The 19,364-nt window shown below is 39.9% G+C and overlaps 1 protein-coding gene across 1 annotated transcript; it reads left to right on the top strand.

The window, feature by feature from the left end:
• Positions 1–12,257: 12,257 nt before the first annotated feature.
• LOC105234259 (achaete-scute complex protein T8) lies at positions 12,258–15,235 on the top strand. Its single transcript, XM_011216556.3, has one exon. The coding sequence runs from the start codon at positions 12,649–12,651 to the stop codon at positions 14,827–14,829; it is 2,181 nt and encodes a 726-aa protein (XP_011214858.2). The 5' UTR covers positions 12,258–12,648; the 3' UTR covers positions 14,830–15,235.
• The last annotated feature ends 4,129 nt before the right edge of the window (positions 15,236–19,364 follow it).

Raw genomic sequence — 19,364 nt, forward strand, 5'->3', positions numbered from 1 at the left:
GCGATGCAGCAACGGTATGCACTGGTACAGTTATTCAAATGAAATCTGAGCAAGACGAGGAAATTTAAACGGTATGTCAGATATGTGTGTAAAAATATCCCGGAGGATATCTAAAGCATAAATTAATTATTTACAAACACTTTACTTGAATAAATGAAAGAGCCAGTAAAGTAAAAAGTAAGCAAACCGAAGGTCCAACACATAAAACAATACTTAATCACATGATCCTTTGCATTTCGTTGGTGACTTTCGGCGCACCGGAAAAAATTACAACAGAAAAAAATTTAATCGAAAAACTTGTTAAATATACAATAGTTGTTCAGATGAGTATGTAAAGCACAGAAATGAACAAAACCAAATAACAATTGAAAGCAGCGAGCGGGCCAACCCCATCATCAGCTACCCCTAACTACATAACCTGATCGAGTCGGCTCAGTCGCACGTGCAACCTCATGTAGGGTGTGCATTCATACATATGCTTTCATTTATGGCATATTTGATCGCGTCTGTATGAATTTTGCACGCCAACAACAATGGCAAGTTGCCACTATAAGGTGAACAAGCGCGCTGCAAGTACCTACAAGTCGCCCATAATTCATGCAGCAAACAAGTACACACATACACACATGCAAGTAAATTAATTTTTTTGTTTGTGCTTGAGCGCAGGATTTCATTGTTAGATTTCAATGCACAATGCAAATTTTTACCTCATGCCGATTGCGGGGTGGCACATGTTTGTCTAACCTACGCGCATGCGTAGCCTTATGTGGTATTCAGTTTAAATCCGCCATGCAAACCCTTTCATGCACATTTATTTGCCGCTGTTGACTCCAAACAACTGCGAATTTTAATTGTATTGCCTGAAGGATACAAAATTTTGTTGTTATCAGCTATTTTTCAGATAATAGTCAAAGTTACCTATGTATGTATCAGCAAACTTTTGGGCAGTTAGTGAATTTTTATGAGATATTTTGACACTTTTATTATAGTTAGGTTATATATATTAGATGGACTGCTTTATGTAATCATTCGTGAAGCCATAGAAAATACAACACAATACAAATTTGCACAGGCGTTTAATTTCCAATCCGACCAGTTCGGTGGGATGTCTGAAGACATGCGCTCTCCCTAGTACTTAAGTCTTGACCTTCCAAACGCGGGACGGTCAAGAAGAAAGTTTTGAGTTGTTTCTACCTTATTTTCTTCCATACAGCTTCTGCCGATGGCGTCTGGCCTTATTCCCAGCCTTACAGCGTGGACGTTTATAGGGCAATGGCCTGTTAAAAGCCCCATAACTAAAGAGAGGCTAGCCTTACTGAGAGCAAAGAGTTCACAAGATCTCTTGCAATCGATTTTGACCCAAAAGGCGCATGTATCGATAGTGGTCTAACGCTGGCCAACTTTCGCAAAGCCCATCTAGTAAACCAATTTCCTCCACTTCGAACCAGAAAATCTACTGCTACCTTAATGGCTTGGCTTGGAAAACACTGCAAAAGTCAGGAAATCTGAACATGCAGTTGATATATTCCCCCGAAGCTTTGACCCATCCGTAAAAAAGCTCATTGTCTCTCTCCTCCAACGGTTTCTTCCCACCCACAACTCTCTCGCCAGTATGTGGGCAAAGAAGGAGAGAAGGGAGGAGTTCGTCTTGGCGACTCCATGATCCAAGTGATTCTGCACAAAATCAAAGTATTTGAGGATCAAACATGTGTTCTTTTAGGAACCCAGATTAAACACTATATAGTTGGCGTATATGCAAATATATGGACGATCAGTCAGACGAATAAAGCTAAATGGAATCAGGTCGTCATGCTGATTTTTTATATTTATACTTTGTAGAACCCGCCGGGGGAAGCAGAGTCCACTCCGTTGGAAGACCAAGTAAAGGATCTGGCTTCGGAATATCCAATTGGCGCCACGTAGCGAAAAGAAGAAACGACTGGCGCACGTTTGTTAACTCGGCTATAATCGCGTAAGCGGTGTCTACGCCAGAAGAAGATACTTTTTAGAGTCTCCGATATTTATATTCTGGTGTAACAGCTAGACTACTAAGTATAATCCTGTGTGAAGCTAGATAAAACCTAGATATGAAGTGTGAGATCTGAGGTTTTTAGCCTTGTTCTAGCAACAGGGGAATAATCGAGAAGAAACTGTTTAGTTTTTTATATCTCATCTTCCTCCAATATTAGCGTTTGAATTTCCTATAACTGTTGAATAGGAAAGGAATTTGAAAGGATGAGAATCTCATTACATCTTTTACAATTTACCCCGGCCCAAAAAAACTACGCGGTTATGAAGCTGGACCAACACATAACGAGGTCGCCTGAGGTACAGTAGTCAACCGCAAGAGACCAGTGGAGCTTTTACTTGTTCCCATTCCATGCAGCTACTGAGAGAGAAGTGCTAAAGCTAACAAGATCATTACTCTTGCAGTTTCCTGCGATTACGCTATGGCCAAGCATCTAAATTAGTCTAATTTTGAAATAACTCGATTCCAGAGATAATAAATCGATATATCCCTTCAATGGTGTCAAGTGTACTATACATCTGAGTTAGGCTGTGCTCCGGTGCAGGAGATCTGTCAATCTGAATAGAGAATTTTCTTAGTTCGACGAAAAATTCCTCCCATGGAGTATTCTTTTGAGATTTGAGAACAGAAGATAGTCGCTGGGGGCCAGATCTGAAGAATATGGTGAAAGCGGAAGCAATTCGAAGCCCAATTCAAGGATGTTAATAAGCAGGAGCTTTCAATTTCGAGTTTTTTTTGTATCATAGAGATTCACTGTTTGAAAATGTCGTAGTCCATGTTACTTAGATCAGATTAGGTTTATAGAGTATTAAGGAACTTCAAAACTGATCTTATGGAATAAGATGAAACTTACATTTATGTTTGTGCCTATCCAATTTATTGGACTCCCGAAAATTTCAAAACCAGCACGCACGGATCACTCTCTTACAGTATGTGCAAGATTTTGTATATACCAGAAATTCATTTCGCAAAGTTCTTTCAAATTATTTTCTTAAGCGCTTGAGGATAACACTCAAACACAAGTATATACTTGGCGTGCCGTTACCCTACAACAATGCCGGCGACAAGTTCCTCCACTTCACGATCAGCCACGAACAGCAAATCAGTCAGTCAAAAAATCAACCAGCTGAGCCCAAGCACCGCACTCACCAAGCAACTTACCTGTTTCAATTTCAAAACAATTGATTCGAAACCAGAAAAATATAATAAAAAACTTATAAAAGATCTACAGCAAGCAAGTTCGTGCTTCATGCTTTTGAGGAGCGCAAGAGAGTGATCCTTTCAACGCATTCATTAGGTGAATAATAATGAAAAAGAAACCCTTTTCTGAAGTAGTAGACACGCATGAATATCCTTGCAGGCTAAGCAAGTACACTTATGGATGCATATATATAAATGTATGATGGTATATACTATTATACATGTGAGTGTGTAAGTGCTTGCATTATGCTATTGTAGGAATACACCCTGTGGCTCAGCGTTCATACATATGCATATATATAAATATGTATAGCGGTTAAAGGCACTTTAAGTAGAAATATTTCATTGTGTGTTTTTGTTGTTGTTACAATTTTCAGTAGGACGTTACCAAGTCAATGCGTCAAAAAGCACTTTTCAAAGCAATAATGAAACGGCTGATTTTATATATATACATATATGTATGTGTGTTGTGCTCAGTTATTTTCGCTAAGGGTTTCTAAAGATTCTGCGAAAACTTAACAACAACAAAAAATACAAATAACTTCACTCAAAAGCATATTTAATTCGGTTTTTGTTGTTGTTTGACAAACTTTTGTCGACAGTGTGTTGAAATTTTTTTGGCTCCGCCGGAACCGGTACTACACGACTCAAGTTCCAGTCAAGTTTAAAGAGATTCACTTAAGCGCGCAAGTCTACGTCGAAGAGCTTAACACCAGGATATCACTTTAAGCTTCGTGTGTATTAGTATAAGTGTGTATGTATGTGTGAATAACAACGAGAAATCATATGATTTATATGCTCGCAAAGCTGTGCGTGTTTGTATTGCAAGTTCAGCGCCCAGTCCACCACAATACCGATAAACTTGAGCAGCGCATTGTGCGGCGACTTTGTACTTTTCTGTCGAGTCGAAGAAATACGTTACGATTTTATTTAAATTAGTTCAACACAGGCACACACGCCGCGTTCTGCTCAGACACGCAAAGTGAAATATGGAAACCAGTTAGTTTGGTTAGTGCAATACTTGATTCTTTCAAACAACCAAATAGCACCGCCGAACAAGTAAACTCAGCAGACAGACATTCGTACATACATACACACGAGCAAAATTACAGACCAACTGACAGACAGACAAATAAACCGCTGATATGTAAATGAGATATAAGGAAGGACGTACGATTACGCACAGAACTGAATGTCTGGAAACAGAATTTTTGCCCGATGAAAATTAGTTAAAGCAAAAGGAAACGTTAACTTCGGCTGCACAGTTACCAACTGTGGCATCTATATGCTTTAGTGTTCCGATCTGAAAGTTTTTTTCGGAGATGTCATCCTTGCCTTAGCAAATAATTCCTGCCAAATTTCTTGAAGATATCTCGTCAAATGAAAAAGTTTTCCATACAAGCTTTGTGCTATATACAAATCATCCAATCGTACTTTGCTCAGACTGAGAAAAAAATTGTGTTCACATCTGTTAATAAAAATCTTTATTATTGTCGTTAAAATAGACCCCTGAGCCAATACAACCATGCTGAGGCTTGATAAAATTTTTCGTGTACTGCTTATAAGCCGCGGCTTCGATGGTCTTCAGCGAACTTTTACCATTTTTAGAGCGCCATTCTCTAAATTTTTGGACAGTTTTATAAATTCACCTCCATTGAATGTAGGTTCTTCAGCTGCGTTATCAAGCATCCCTTTTGCGATCTCTACTCTTGTCTTGTCTTTGCGCTAAATTTAGGACTTTCACTATAAGTCTAGCATTGACATGCTTCATACCAAAAATATCAACCGAATTTATTGACTGGTTCCCATATGAGATGTTGGGATCCTCTACTTTTTCTCTGGTGCCAACACTATGATTTGTTCGACTGCGGCAGCTCTCATGCACATACACTTGTATTAACATTTTTCAAGGTTTTCCAGAATTTTTTCGAGACTACTCTATAAAAAAGAATGTGGTTGCCAAATATGCTTAAGGAGACTCCCAATTACTTATGAGTTTTTCCTTTCTCTTGCGTTGCGTGCATGAAGCTCTAGATGGCATAGCTTTGTCGGAATTATTTTTTAAACTCGCCTAAAGAAAATTTGGATATTACGTCCAGTTTCCGATCTAGTTTGGGACAAAACTAACCGTGAAAGTTCAAAGCAACAATGCATACGATTTTTAGAGTCAGAAAAGGGCTCGAAAGTTTACCTTCCATTCCTACCAGGTGGGGTTGTTATAGTTTGTTACGTTAGTTTTATATGTTGTATTATGAAAATATATTTCTTATTTTATTCTTATTATCTTTGTCTCCTTATTATTGTTTATGCAGACCTATCATTATTTCAGATGTTCGGCCTGTCTGTAACTCTCAAAGAGGCCTTTATTCTGAGAATACGAAAAAATTATTAGGATTTCTTTCTTCCAGATTTCTTCTTCTTCTTTATTGGCGGAGGCATCGCTTAGCCTATTATAGCCGAGCTTATAATGGCGCGTCTGTCGTCTTATTTTTCGCTGATTGCCGCCAATTGCAGATTCCAAGGTCTTTCCAACGGAGTGGAGGTCTTCCTTTTCCTCAGCTTCCCTGGCAGGTACTACGTCGAATATTCTCAGAGCGGGAGTGTTTTCCGTTATTCGGACGACATGACCTAGCCAGCGTAGTCGTTGTCCCTTAATTCGCTGAACTATGTCAATGTTGTCGTATATTTCATATCCGAGGTCCTAGCATTCACTCGGGGATATCTTTACTTTGTCACTATCTGCATTATTATTGGTTATGTTCAGACCGATATCTCAAGAACTGAGTGATTAGTTCGTGTATATACTGGCAGGGGGACAGAGAGATATGAATAAATCGACTCAGCTCGTAATGTTGATCATATATATACATATACAAGTATATTTCTATAGGGCCTCAGACGTTTCCATGCTACGATTTACAAACTTCATGGCAAACTTGGTATTCAAAATGGAATCCTAATTTTTTTATTTAAAGTTAGAATTTTAAGTAGATAATCGCTGAGAACCAGCACGCCGGAATATTTTGAGAAAACATTGGAAAGAGAATTTTTTCTTTCAAATAAATAATTCTCACTGTCGAATGTTTCGGGCCTCTAAAGTGCGGTTTAAGCAAAAAATTTTACTCTTAATTTTTTTTGAAAATTCTAGTCGTGGTCATAGATTGTCTCTCATTAAAATTAAGTTTCAATCTATATATCTCTCCCAATTAGGTTTTCACTGTTAAGTATTAACAACCCTTTTTTGAAGAGAACCAGAGCAACCCAAGCAACATATTGTGCATGGGTATAAAAAAGAACTATCTTAGAGTTACTGTAGCGTAAATTCGATCACTGATATCAAACTTGTTTCCTTACTCGCGTGCAACAACAACTACAGCGTTGATATATTAACTGCTGATGTTGTTGTAATTATTTTACACTACAATAAAGGAACTAAAGTAGACAAAAAAACAACATTCCCATTACAGGACACTTCAAAAATTCCGCAGAACAAACATGCGCACACATACATAGTTACATACAAACACACATTCAGACAGACAGACATACATATATACAATGCATCTAAACATATCCACAACGAAACATACATATGTACATATGCGCGCTCGCTCTTAGTTGAGTGATATGCCCACCCTAATTACACCCAACTGGCCAACCCACTTTAAAGTGACTGTCAAATTTAATTGGGATTTATTACAATTATGCAACTGCAATAACAAAAACAATATTGCACATAAATCTTGACAACAAGCAAAATTGTGCATTTGTACTGGGAAATTCTTACTTATTCTTTTCTTTGAGGCCACACCCTACTCTCTGCATTCCATTTTCTTGCCATTGTCCTTTCTTATCTTCTCACAAAGCGTCTGGCGTGCAATTTGCCACCTTTGCCACACAATTCGCAATTAATTAGAATGCTTAGGAAGTTCGCATTTTTTTTCTTAAAAAATTCTACTTCATCTCAGAGGCTCTATACCGTTAATTAAGAATTATGGCTATTGCGTTTCCTTTCTTAGTTGCTTTCATTCAGCACAGCCGAACAATGCGAAATGATTCGCGCTTGCCGGTAAAAATGAAAAATTGCACTCAAACAGCAATAAAACAATAAAAACAATCAATAAATAAATTTTAGCAAACAATTGTTTTGTAAGTACAACTACAGGGAAACAGTACAACAACAATACCAAATAGATAATGAAGCGCAACAATTTTCGATTTTCCTTATTCGCACACCTTTTTTCCTGCGCTGTGTCTCAAACATAAGTGGCCGAGTCGGGACATGATTTACGCAACTATAGAATTATTATATTCAACATTTATTATGCGAGAGTGTGGGATAATTGTATAGCTTATCAAGATAGTTTCAATATCGCGGTCCATTTCTGTTGGAATTATGAATATTCACTACTAAGTGAATCCAGACACAATTTTCTTATTAGCTAGATCCCTTTCTCACCGGGCTTATGGGTTTTAAAGCACTTAATTACTCGGAGAAGCTTAAGGCAGCTAGTTCTTTTAAAGTCCTTGGTCTATATGGGGCTGCGAAATGGTTTCCATAGCTCAGGGCTTTAGCCCTCATGATTGGCAATCAAAAAATAGCTGATCTTGATATTCTTATCAAAACTATTGTCTTGAAAATTTCAGTCAGTGTTGAAGATTCTTGCTTTTGGACGCATTATCACTAGACATCAACTCTTGCAGGTGCATTTCCGATCAAGCTCGCACTACTTAAGATCTCATTTAACGTCTATTGTCTATGTGAATAAATTGATCAAGAGAAGAACATATTTAACCAAGGCTCAACAATACTATCCTAATTGGCCTCGTAATTGTACATCTCAAGAACTACAAATTAGGTTCACTAGTTTAGCGGTCGAACTTAGACCACCATTAGGGTCTTTATGCTCCCGGATGGTAACCAAATAGACTCTTATCTAGCAACTCAGTGGATTTGAGGTAAAATGGCAATAAAGAACAGAAAATATTATAAGGCAGGAACAACTGGTTTTCGCCTCGACCCTAGGATGAAAGTCTACTATACTACTTCGGACTGAGTAGACAACTGAGAAGAACAAAGGCCCAATTCTACAAGTGCTATATGGTGTTAGGCATGAACCATGACAACATCTAATGAATCGGCATCGTCAGTTTTCGAGAAAATGCTTCTGCGGAAGATTTATCATTGGCACCGCCGAATACCCCAGTCGACGGAACGATGAGTTTTATGAGATATACGACGACGTTGATATATTTCAGCGAATTAAGTGACAGCGGCTTCGCTAGTCTGCCTGCATTCAACAGTACACCAACTATGTTGCTAGACTAGACTGCAAGACTGAGGTGTTCCATTGCTTCAAACAATTGTTGATTGGTCTGGGTTAACGTTGACAAGATCCCTGACTTTTCGTTTTCCATTATTTCTTCATAACTCGAGATACTTTGGCTGCCTCCATAGTACATATGTTAAACTCGACAGAATGTTAATTATTGCTTGCTTGCATAACCTAACGCAGTAAGACTTAACTTAGTATTAGCTTTTAGCCTTAATTGGCGCATGGCTGTCTACTATAAGCTTTATATACTTGCTGTTTAGAGCAGAAGTCCGCTTGACAACTTCTGTTATGCCAACAATTTCGGCTTGACAAACTTAATTGTAGACATTTAGTTTGAAACCACCTTCTGCTATATATTACTTCAGAAGAAGCACGCTTTTTTTCTATTTCACCTTTTCATCCGTCGGTGAATATTTAAATTTTGCGTTAAAACTGTCGAAAGAAGCAATGATCCTTACATTTTTACTGCGGAATGAAAATGTTGGATTTAACTCCTCAGGTACATTCGTTTCTCGGACGGATTGCCAATTTTGCCCGCATTCTAACGCTTAAAATCATTCGGAGTCGGCTAGCTTCCAAACGTAATTAGTTGCCTCAGGCTTGTCCTTGACTTGATGTAGCCCCCAGTAATTACCGGATATCAGGTTAAATTCCCGAACGCATGTCATCCTCCACGGGTTCCATAATTAGTATGACTATTTCAACCCCCACATAGTCCCCCACCGTTTGGCGAATAATGGGCTGCTCAGCAAGTTTTCTGTGGTGGCATGGTAGCAACTTTCAAAGCCCTGCTCTCAATGTATTCTCTGCCGCTTAGTTTTTTTCTGCGATAACTCTGAGATATTTGGCAAAGCTCGCAAATACGAAACTTCTAATTTAATTGCGACATCTTTGTCTTACTCTTAAAAAGACAGATTTTTGTTCTCCCAAGATTCGCAGTTGGGTCCCAAGATTGACAGTTAGGTCCTGTTAGGGCTCTTTTTATTAGCGTAGATTCTATTAGTAAATATTCATCCCTGAATAAAGGGCGGCACGATACACATCGAGTAACGAACACGATTCTTAAGTGTTATCCCTGAATGAATTTCGACAGCGGACCGCTCGTCTATAGTCTTTCATGATGGAAATCTATCATATCCTCTGCTTTCGACACCATCTTTTCTAAAAGCCCAGTGACTCTGTCAAAATCGTAAGGCATGAAATCCTATGTCGAAACCGAAATTTAACTTGATTCTTTAGATGCAACAGGCGGTTCTTGCATACTTATTTGAATAGACACGGTCCAAGCATAGCCAGGTCCCTCTTCGCCTGGTCTTTCAAACGGAGTGGAGATCTTCCTTTTCCCCTGCCGGTAATAGGTCGAATACCTCAGAGCTGGAGTGTTTTCATTCATTCGGACGACATGACCTATCGGGCGTATCTACTGTCTCTTAATTCGCTGAACTATGTCAATTTCGTAGGATATCTTATACAGCTCATCGTTCCGTCTACTGTGGTATTCGCCGTTGCTAAAGAGCAAAAGACCATAAGTCTTCCGCAGAACCTTTCTCACGAAGACTCCGCGACTTCAAAGTTGTGACTGTCAACAGTGACCTAAGATCTAAGTCGCAAATTCGACGAATATTTGTTTGATGACAGTAGTTATATCGACTTCCCTTCGTTCACCACCATACCCATTTGCTGCGCTTTCTTATCCATTCTGGAGAAAGCAGAGCTAACGGTGCCGTTGTTAAGGCCAATGAAATTGACGTCTTTGGCGTACGACAGCAGTTGTACACTCTTGTAGAAGATTTCAAAGCTGGAACTTCTCTATTAACCTCAACTAGCTCTCGAAATTTCGACTTTCCAATGAGTAATTGAAGCTCTGTCTTGAAACCTCGTTTGTCCTTGAAAAACTCAATAACACCGAACTTTGTTGTATTGCTCAACGTCATGCTTTCAATATATAGCAGCCGCATTACCTTTGGAGGGATACCAAATTCAGACATAGTGACAAAAACGCAGCTTTCGGAAAATATGAATATTGGTCTTGATCCTGCTTGTCCAAAAGCAACTTAAAAATCATCCTCAATTGCGTGTGTCTTTTCCAAGGAGTTTGGCCATGGTTGACTCCAAGTCTTGACAATTGTTTGATTTTCTAGGCGCTTTTGGAAGCCAACACTGGTAAGATTAGACGCACATGGAACCGTAAAAATATCTTTCTTTCAGATTTTTTTATCTTTTTCGTTACTGTCGTTACACGTTTTCCTTTTGGTGAAGGTCTGTCTGAGGTCTTCAACCGCACTAAACTCGAAACTATAGGGGTTTTAGATCAACTTGCTTTGGTTTCGGAACACTTACGATTGGACATTGCTTTCCCAGGTTTATTTTAGAGGTTACTGTACTCAAACATAACTATTCCCAAAGTATTCGTAATTATGATTTTTATTTCTTAATAATAGAATCCCTTATAAATTCAGAGACTTTTGCAATGATCTGATCTTATATTAATATATCTTATATTATTTATTAAATGTTTACAATACGCATGCATTTATGTGGGGTATATGATTAACATATCCAAATTATATTAATTTTATCATGTGAATTCGAGATATATTCATAAACTATAGAGACATACTATATATTATTATATATATACATTCTTCGATCCTTACTACTACTACCTCGAGTGCAGTATAATTAAATACGAACACCTAAACCATAAAGGTGGGCTAAAACATTAACTGACATACCTTTGTGCATAAGTACACTTATGTATGGTATATGTGTACGAGTATTATAATGATATACAATCGGGTTTGAGCCACCCCTAGGGCAGGCGCATAAGCCACTCATACATATGCAGCAGCACACATATGTATATTTAATAATAGAGAAAATAATGCATAGGTGAGCGGAGTGGTGTACAAAATCAGATGTTAGTTTTCTCAGCAGAGCCAAAAGCAGCGGCAATGGGAGGCGGCCGCACAACCGCAGCCAACTTCAATATGTGAACGCGAACAAGGCTAAAATATGGCAAGGGGAGACTAGTAGCTGCTTATGGTGCTATAAAGCATTAGTGCCGGCACCCAAGCTAGGGGTTGAAAACATGCACTAACACACATACATACTGCCACATTGGCGCAAGCGCATTGAGGTGACGTGCCGCTGCTGCGCTCAGCGCTGCGCATGTGTAACGTTAGGAACGACGCTAAGGTATATTTGTATAAGTGGAATACAATTTTATGGTGCAATTCTTACGTGTGCGTGTGTGTGTGACGTTGTGTCTCTCTAAATTCAATTTACGGTGTATTGTTGTGCAGCAGACCTTAGTGTTATTAAAGTGCTTTACACACACACCAACACGCAAGCGTGTTACGTGTAGAGGATCAATGCGCGCTGACGTTGGCAGAGAGGTAGAGCGCCAGGATAAGTTTTTTTTTTGTGTTTCTGTGTGTCTCGCCCATGTATGTGTTGGCATTGTGCCACAACACCAACAGTCACCGAAGTCATTTCCTGCATTTTTTGGTGGATGGATAGATGAATAGAATACAACGCTAAACATTTTCGACTGACGACTCGCCCTGTATTCTGCTCAACTCCGCAAAGCAGCGCTGCCCAAACTGACGTTGCTATGCCGTGTTTTGTGTGTGCTGCGGTGTGTGGCGTGGCGCGGTGTGGCAAGGCAAGGTAGGACGTTTGTTGCGAGCGACGCCCCATGACATTTCATTGCAAGACATCGGGCACGCGACAACACAAGCAACGCAGCTGTCCTACCAACAGGATCAGGACACTCACCTCTCTAGCAACGAACGGCGAACAGCGACTGTGCGTAGACAAACGAGAAATTCGAAATTCGGTGTACTTTGTGAAAATTCGTCAGTGCTGCAACGGTGTATTCGTAAACGGGCCAGTGAACGTGCTGGTTGTGGCGGGAAAATAAATAAACTGAATTTTAGAAAATCGCTTTTGTGCAAAATATCATTACAATAACAAAAGCGGCAAGTGTCCAGTGTCCCAAAGCAACATCATCAGCTGAAAAAGGTGGGCACGTGCGCTAATTAGCAGCTCCCCAATCAGTGGCGCCCACACGGCTTGCGTATGGCGCTGAGCATACTCAGCTACAACATGCCGCAAGGCCTAAAGATGAGCACCAACAATAATAACAATAGCAAGAGCGGTGGTAATGCCGGTGCCACTACGCCCACCGGTGATGAGAATGCGCCCAACAACGCTAACGGTGGACGTACCACCATCAGCCTTGGCAAGTCCTTCAGTCGCATCACCATGCAAAATGTGTTGAGTGAGAGTAGCGGTAATGCGCTGAATATCAGCAACAACAGCAATGTGAACACGATCGTACGGAAGATCAAAGATTTCGGCATGTACGCGAGCGTGAATAATGCAGGCGCGTTGAGCACTGCAATGACTGGAGGACGCAAACGCACGGCCAGCGAGGCGACCAAAGGAAAGACGAACGACGCTAAAGCAACTGAGGGCAAAACGGAAAAGCCTAAGGTGCCCAATAAGCGTCCGAAACTTGCGAATAAAGATGAAAACGCGCGTGAAAAGCCAACCAAAGCCGTGGTCACGAAATCGGCAGCCACAAATGCAAACCGTCCAAAACCGAATACGCCTGGTGTGAAGAAACCCGCGGGCACACCCGGTCGCAAGGGTTTACCGCTACCACAGGCGGTGGCACGGCGCAATGCACGCGAACGTAATCGCGTTAAGCAAGTGAATAACGGTTTTGCCGCACTACGTGAACGCATACCCGAGGAGGTGGCCAAGGCTTTTGAGGCGCAAGGCAATGGCCGTGGCACGGTGAAGAAGCTCAGCAAGGTGGAGACGTTGCGCATGGCTGTCGAGTATATACGCAATTTGGAGCGTCTACTCGGCTTTGACTTCCCCATCGGTAGCGATCGTGGCCTATCGCTTCTGCATGGCGGTTCGTCAAGTGATGAGAGCTTCACATTCATTAAAGACGAATTCGATGCGCTCTCTCCACCACTGGATGACACCAATTTCGATGATTCGCTAAGCAACTATGATGTCGATGAATATTTGAATAGCACCGATTTTGGCAATAATCAATCGATCTCACAATCAGACCTTAGCGGCGCAACCGATGCAGATGCCTACGAAATGGATCTACTACCGAGTCTAACGACTATCAACGGCATGCAGTATATACGCATACCCGGCACTAATACCTATCAGCTGCTCACGCCGGACGCACTCTTCATGGGCAATGCGCCGCATTCGCCGCCAAACTCCAGTCTCGATGATGAGTCCTTTCAAACCTTAATCGACACTAATTGCCTAAGTCCTGTGGCAACAACATCATCGCCGCATATTTCGCCATCGTCTGCAACGTCAATTAACGCTGCACCTGCCGCAACTGCCGCGTCGCTAGTAGGCGCGGCAGCCGCATTACAACAACGACAACGGCCTGCTGGGAACTTGGTCGATGAGTGTGTAAATGCGACGGTTGCCAGCACATTATCGCGATCGCCGGTGCAATCATCCCCAACGCAGCGCACAATATTACATCAACAACAACAGCAACAAGATCAGCAACAATATCAGCCGCAAACACCAACGCAGGGGTCGTCCAACTTATCACCTGCCGATAATGATGCACTTTTATTACAGGCGTGTGCCACAACGAGTGCCACCGCCGATGAAGTCGATGGTAATGAGTGCCGCACGGCCAACGAACGCCAACGGTTTGCCGTTGCACTGGCAACCCCTACAACGCTGTCACTGCCCTCGCCGCACGCGATTAAACAGGAATTCAATGATACATTAAGCGACTTTGTCCCCTCCAATTCGGCGTCTTCGTCCAATCACATGTCCGCGGGCGGTGCAATGGTATTCCAACAACAACAACAGCAATTGCAACACCGTTTATTACTTAGCCACGCGCCTTTGTCCACAATGTCGCCACCGTTGGAACGTTGCCGGCCAAGTGTCACACCGTCGACACAGCTAACAACAACTGCAAGCACATCGCCAACATTGTTGTTTGTGCCCAGCGGTGCTACAACCCCCACAACACCGGGCCTGCCATCATTCTACGACACCGACGCCGATAACGCTTTCTATGAGTCCGCGCACATGTCCTTTAAGAAGGAATACCAGGACGCCTTACTCGATGTGACGGCAACAACAAATTCCAACGAAGCGATAAGCGGGCTGCCTGACGAGAATATCATCGAGGTGCTGGACTGGTGGGAGGCGCACACACCGAAATCGGAAGGTGGCGTGGCATTGCTGTAGAATTAAACCACTTGGTTGTTTTTGTTGTGTTGGGATAATGGGGGAAATTTCTTTGAAATTCTTCGCTTTCTTGCGAAAATTGTTGATGACGCTTACATTTTACGAAAATGGCTCGAATTAGTTTTTTAAATTAGGCTATTTTCACTTTTACACTTAAATTTATTCCATTAAGTTAAGTCTTTGTACATATTTACATAACCCGTACATATATATATATATAAATATATATACATATTTTACTTATAATTATTTTAGTTAATGCCAGTGTTAAAAACAAGTCAAAAAAGCAAAAAAAAAAAAAACAAAAACAAGCAAAACAAACATTTACCGCTAAGTTATTTCGGAAGACATTTGATTAAGTTTATGGAAATATCATTAAATCGGTTTTGGTTAAATCGTAGTTAAAATTATTACATATATAAATATACATATACGTTTGTACTGATAAAATCTGAAATAAAAATAATCATTTACAATAAACTGTGTTTTATTCTATTGAAATTTGTTATCGAATTCTTTATAGTTTTTGAGTAATCGGTATGATCTTATGGTAAGAGATCAAAACAGGTTTTCTTAGATAAACATTTTTCTTTTCCGCAACATCTATTTTACTTATTGTAATAAAAGATGTCTGGCGGTGAGGAATATTTTTCTGCTTAAAATTATTTTAAATCCGAATACCAAAAAAAATTTATTATTACAACACATTAGATGAATCGAAGGACCAGTCAAAACCTTCGTATTTTTTTCCAACAAAAAAAGTTTTAGTAAAAAATATACTTCTCAGAGTGGTTTGAAAAATCAGAATTATTATCAACAAGTACCAAAGCCGAACATTTCATACGCTTGCATCTTGCAAAGTTCAAAGCCGGCATAACACTTTCAAGTCCATAAGGCTTGTTAGTTATATGAGGACTAGAGCTAGTTTTCACCCGACTTTATTTATTCTAAATACAAAAATGCACCGTTATTAAGTTTCTTCGCGAATGATGAAATTCATCGGACGCACGATGTGTTGAGCAGTTCTATAAACCATTTAACTAGACGGAGTGGTTTTAACCTCTTAACTGAACTGTTTGCCTCTGAACATAATATTTTTTGTAAATTAATTATTTCACCGCGGAAGTAAATTCAGTATTCCGAAATTCCTTTCATGGTTAGGAACTGTATAAGTTGACAAAGAAATGTACGGAAATATACCATACACTTTGCTAAAAAATTGGAAAAATTGATAGATTTCTAAGTAGGATATCGGAAAGTGCGAGCTTCCAAGTTTTTAAGCCTTGATTAAGCGGGACAACCGAAAATGAAATGTTGAGATTTTCTGACCTTGTCTTCTTCTATGCAGTTGCTACAGCTGACTTCTACGAAGGTTCTCTAGGGTGTGTTTGCCAAGAAGATAAGGAACCATAAGAACCCACACAACATGAGAGAAGTCACTTACGATCAACCTTGGGTCAAAAAGTACTTGCAGAGTGCAAAAACCGATGGCATTTTATGATTTTGTTTGTATTTATGTTCTGGATATGCGATTGTAAAGAATAATGTCGGCGATTGTTAAATCTGACATTTGTATTTTCCATTCATTAACTCTTACTGAATCTGACGTATATTTTGCGCTTATATTTATATTATATTTATACTACAGGGTCCAGCACTCGAATTGTAACCAATTAAAAAAGCCATAAATTCGGTTTGGAAATTTATTTTTATTTACTAATTATATATACATATATACTAAATATATGAAAATAATCATAAATTCAGGACCAATTAACTTTTGACCACCTTTTGCCTTAACTATGGCCTTGAGACAGTCAATAAACGAATCGCAATCTGCCCGAATGTGACTTGCCGGTATTGCCTCACTGACAATGGCTTCCTTCTGCATCTTGAGACTGGTGTATTTTTTACTTCGGACCTTGCTCTCCAAAATGGCGCAGAGAGAATAATTCATTGGATTCGCATCTGGTGAATTCGAGGGCAATTGTGTAGTCGTAATGAAGTTCGGAACGTTGTTTTTCAGCCATTCTTGGTTCACTCGCACTTTGTGAGACGGTGCTGAGTTTTATTGAAACGTCCATGATTTTCGACCGAAATGTTTGTTTGCCCACAGTTTCAAAGAAGCCTCCAGAATACTTTTCCGGTAATATGTCGCATTTACTTTGACTCCAGGCTCGATGAAAACAATTGGAGAGCGCCCATTTGCAGTGACAGCGGCCCAAACTATTATTTGTGGCGGTTGCTGCCTCCTGGTGGCCAACCGATGACTTAAATTCTCGTATGAACGGTCGGTCAAGTAAACCCTATCGTTTTGAGAGTTTACGAATTGCTCAAATGGATAATTTTTTCGTCAGAAAATACAATATTCGGAATTTGACCTCTTTCTCTCAAGTCTCAATCGTTTCGGCTTCGATGTGAGATCATCGGCCTTTTGGAACTTGTAAAGCTTGACCTTGAACTCAATTTTCAATATGCGTCGGATGCTGCGGTCGGATATTTTCAGTTCGTTAGCCATTTGATTGGCACTTCGTCGTAGATTTTGCTTAAGTCGCTTCTTCACTTTCCGAACCATCTCACGTGACGTTGCTGTTTTTTGATGACCACCTCCATGGCGTTTTGTGATGCTACCAGTATTATTGTAACGAGTGATGGTGCGATAAACCAAAACTTTATTCATTAAGGTGTTTGAGCTCACGAACAATTGCTGGCTGTGATTTTCCAGCTAAATATAAAGCAGTCACACTATTACGTTTGAGTTCCATCGCTAATCACTTCTTTTTGCGTTCACTTTTGGCAAAACGCTTTTGTACACTTGTGAACAATACTCCAAACTGGCATTCAGAAAATTTATAAACAGCTGATGCCAGTGCGACAGCTGCGCGGACGGTGTGACACTCGAGTGCCGGACCCTGTATAGTCAGTATGAGATAGTTCACGAATATCTATGATGATTGTTGTTGAGGTTTTAACCTGTTACTGATTAAGAATCAAATTCAACTTTGGTTACGTAGACTCAACTGTCGGGAAAATAATAAAACCTATTCTGAAATCCTTTCATTAATGGAATTCTGGCTTTGGAAAAACAAAAAATGACTGTCGCTCTGCTAAAAAGTTTAAGTTTCATAGAAATAACAGAAATATTTTGATGAAGTCAAGTAGTTAGTTAGGAAAGTCTTTGAGTTTATGTGTTTCCTTTTAAGGGAGCAGCTATGATGTTTAGTTTGGTATAGTATTATAGTTTGAAGAGTCGAGAGTACGAAGGCTTTCGGGGCAGCCTATCGGACTCCACAATACCAGTTAGTGTTGCTCAGACACCAATTCATGCTTGATATTATAATGATTCGTTAAAAATTTTCTGACTAATTACCAAATTCTCATTTATATAACCTTTGGCTATTATTTCAGAAACATGTATGTATATATATCAGGCCACTTATTTCAAATATATTCAAGCGCATGCGTACTTACATAAATCTAAACAAATATTGAAATTAATGATAGAGTTAATTGCCTTTAATATGCGACAAGATGACTAAAGCGCTATAAATTATCCAGCTTATGTGGCAGATACCGCAAGTTTATCCTTACTGCATACAAACAGACAATAAGAAACCGTTATAAAATTATCTTACATTTTTTATGCTTTTTTGTGGAAGTAAAACACGATATGCACAAACGGGACACTACTGAAACCACAACCAGTCCAAATACGGGCAAACCGGAAACGACCTGCAACAACATGCATGCATATCTAAATATGTATTTATTGTATATGTATATGTATAGAACAACCATTAATGGCATCGAGGAAAGTAATAAAATTAATGAACGCCGTTGAAAGCAGCAAGGCATTTTAAGCATTTTTCTACTTGTCCACATAAGGTAACAGTTTTGTTGGTGCTTTATGAAAATTTAAAGCCATTATGCTTATGTGTGTGTGTAAGTGTGTATATGTATATGAATAAATGTGTATATATGTATGTATGTATGCCTGTGTGGTGGTATATGGTGAGAACCAGTCCCACCGGCAGTCATTAAGCGCACAGGACATAAAGTAGCTACTAACAGCAATGTCCCAAATAAGTAAATTTATGTAGGAAAATATTTACAGATAGCGCACATTTATATGTATAAGTATATGTATGTACGTGTGCATGTATGCCGCCAACGGTTTTCAAATTCCTTTTTTCTGCTCTCTATTTCCCTCGCGCTGTCTTCTGATCATTATAATCTTCGTATGCGTCCAAGCATGCAAAGCATATGGCATTGGCCAAGGCACCGAAGGAGGGGAGTAATAGCACACACATAGCAGAGCTAACATAGCAGAGACACAACGGTGTGCCATATGACAGCGCAATAACTGCTAAGTAATGTCGAGGCGGTTTCTTAGTTTCCCTGCGACAAAAGTGTGAAGCAACGCGATATTCAAATGAGGCGCGCAGGCGCAATGACACAAACCCATCACAGTGATGAGTCGCAATCGACTGCTGGCTTTTATAACGGCGAAAGGTATTTCTCACAGCGTTAACTGA

The sequence above is a fragment of the Bactrocera dorsalis genome, chromosome 4, assembly GCF_023373825.1.
Source record: "Bactrocera dorsalis isolate Fly_Bdor chromosome 4, ASM2337382v1, whole genome shotgun sequence".
NCBI classification, from domain to species: domain Eukaryota; kingdom Metazoa; phylum Arthropoda; class Insecta; order Diptera; family Tephritidae; genus Bactrocera; species Bactrocera dorsalis.

Coding starts and splice junctions, on each gene's coding strand:
- LOC105234259 (XM_011216556.3), top strand. CDS start 12,649: ATGGCGCTGAGCATACTCAGCTACAACATGCCGCAAGGCCTAAAGATG.